Here is a 2,500-nt window from a genome sequence, read left to right on the forward strand (position 1 = left end):
GCTTGATAGATTTGTTTGGTTCTTTTTTTGACTTGGCACAATAGTATAGATGTGATGCTGTTTGAATCTGTGAGACTATCACTGTATTAAATCAACTATTACCCTTTTTATTCTTTAGAATGGACTCACAGTTGCAGTGTTTACTCGATTTGATGAGGCGCATCGCACCCCAACGATGTCTCCTCAGAGAACACACCCTGTCTTCTATCAGTTTAAAAGAGGGACCAGAGGGGTGGACCAACACACTTCATACTGCTGTGTGGAAACAGAGGTGACTGTTGGACCAATTCATTCAGAGAACCCACCCATCAGCTTTCATTCCGTTTTTTAATGAACTCTACTCTTCCACAACTCTGCCTACAACTTTTAACATCGACACATATCCAGTGATGAGTAAAAGCAGATCAATACAGAATTGGATTACTTCACATTTGAAGTAAATGGTAAATTGCCTGTCTGCATCAGAATAAATATTTGTGAATTCACAAATAGTTTTTTTCCAGAAAACAACATTTTGTTCTGTGAATGAGATTGATTTGATTCAAATAATATTTTTCTGTCAGTGGGACATTCACTCATCAGGTTCACTGTTTTCCTGCTCTGCAGAACCACAGCCTGTGATGATGTCATCAGTGACTGGTGGCTGTCCATTGGCTCTTGTCATTCTGCTTCTCGTGTCCATGGATCCTACAGCCACTGAGAAGGTGACATCAGTCAGTGTTGATTAAGGACAAGATTTATGACCAACAAGGTCAGGCGGTTCATGACGCTCTATGACACACATAAGAAGATCCCGGTGTTTTCTCCGTATAAATACACAGGACACATATCAGCTGAAAGATCAGACAACTGGAAGATTGAGCCCCAGGTATTTCAATATTTTATTTGTAACTAGGAAACAGACATACAAGCTTGTAAGTTAACTGTTAATATTTGGTATAAAGTATCTGACTAATATAATAGCTTTGGTTGTCAATGACAACGGCATTATGTTACTTTAGGTATTTAAATAATGGAAAGACTTTAGAGCAGGCAACCTGAATCAATTTTCTAATAATAAAGTAACCTGAGTAAAATGTCCCTCTTCTTTGCGGCTTGAAAACAAACAAAGTTAGGTGAACATGAGAAAGGATGATAGTACCCAAGACCACCAGGCTTCAATTCAGGAGTACGAAACATAGCGCCGTATAATAGAGGCCATTTGTTTCCAAAGGGTCATGCAAACAACATGGATGATCAGATCTCCACATTCACCCTGACCAATGCTGTGCCGCAAGGTATAACATTCAACAGCGGGAGCTGGAACAGAATGGAGACATGCATCAAATGTGTGATGGATGGAAACTACTGTTTCAACCAAAATGACGTGAATCATGTGTTGTGACTGGAGCCAGTAACCTAGTAAAAACAAGAATCTCTACAACAAGATCAATGAACACGAGGTCAATATACCGAAAACTCTCTGGACAGCATTTTGCTGCTATAGCAGGGATAGAAATGAATGGTTAGCAAGTGCACACTGGGGTGACAATGTTGAAGAAAAAACTAAGAATGTTTAGAACAGAATAATTAATATTTTAATCTTTCCTGCTGCCGTCCACATCGTCTGTTTGATATAAATAAAACTGTAAAAAAACGCTTTACAGTACCGTGGTCCTCTTAGTTAGCAGGTACGGTGATTTATTTCATACAGATGTTAGGAGATAAACTTCCCTTTAAATATCTCTGCTGTAGGGTTACGCTTAAAGGGGACCTATTATGCTTTTTCGACTTTTATGACCTATAAACGTTGTTATAATGATTGATAGTCATGTTTAACCATACTAAAGTGTCAAATAATGACGTACATGCATTTCGACGTATTCCTTGCTGACTGTCTGGGGTGGCTGTGCAGACTGTAGAGCGCTAAACACTCGGGACAACGTTTGCGGTTCACTTGTTCATATTTCCGGGAAATCATCTACGCGTAGAGGCATTCCTGCCACGCCCCCATATGCCTGGTCAAATCTGCCCACGCGCGCGCTTCAAGGAAGGTAACCAATCACAACGGAGTTGGGTTGGCAGGAGGGGGGCGAGGGGGCGGTGGTGGACGAAACCGAGCGTTGACAGAGAATGCTGAAAGCGCCCAGATGAGAGGAAGAGTTTCCCGAAAATCTACATAGTTTTTTGTGCTGTGATTCGTGTCAGGTTGCGCTATAGGAGTCATTAATAAGAAATTAAGACCAGAAAAGTTGCATAATAGGTCCTCTTTAAAGGTCCCCTGACATTTCACCAGGTGCGGGTTGATTAGCCGTTACAAGGGACAGATTTCTAAAACGGCTTGTAACGGCTAATCAGCCCACACATGGTGGCATGTCATGGGACCTTTAAATCAGCTGTGTTGATCAGTAGGTAGAGCAAGGTAGGGCATTAACACTTTAGGGTTAGGGGTTACATTCCCTGGGCAGCTCACCAAGTATAGAGGCCCTCAAAATATAATTTGGAAACACGGACGTTTTAC

At 41.3% G+C, this 2,500-nt stretch overlaps 1 protein-coding gene across 6 annotated transcripts in view; it reads right to left on the bottom strand.

Annotated features, from left to right (window-relative positions):
* LOC115529308 (coiled-coil domain-containing protein 171) overlaps nucleotides 1-2,500 on the bottom strand; it is a 51,520-nt gene that overhangs the window by 9,905 nt on the left and 39,115 nt on the right. For 2 of the 6 annotated variants that reach the window (XM_030337922.1, XM_030337926.1), the window contains exon 22: nucleotides 309-696. The exons of 1 other annotated variant lie outside the window; for it this stretch is intronic. In XM_030337922.1, coding sequence (XP_030193782.1) covers nucleotides 572-696 — 125 coding nt within the window. In that variant the 3' untranslated portion in view covers nucleotides 309-571. Of the gene's footprint in view, nucleotides 1-308; nucleotides 697-863; nucleotides 1,300-2,500 lie in introns of those variants that run through there. 3 more of the 6 variants (XM_030337929.1, XM_030337921.1, XM_030337928.1) reach the window with 3 other exon arrangements.

The sequence above is a fragment of the Gadus morhua genome, chromosome 17 (assembly GCF_902167405.1).
Source record: "Gadus morhua chromosome 17, gadMor3.0, whole genome shotgun sequence".
In the NCBI taxonomy this organism is placed as follows: Eukaryota; Metazoa; Chordata; class Actinopteri; order Gadiformes; family Gadidae; genus Gadus; species Gadus morhua.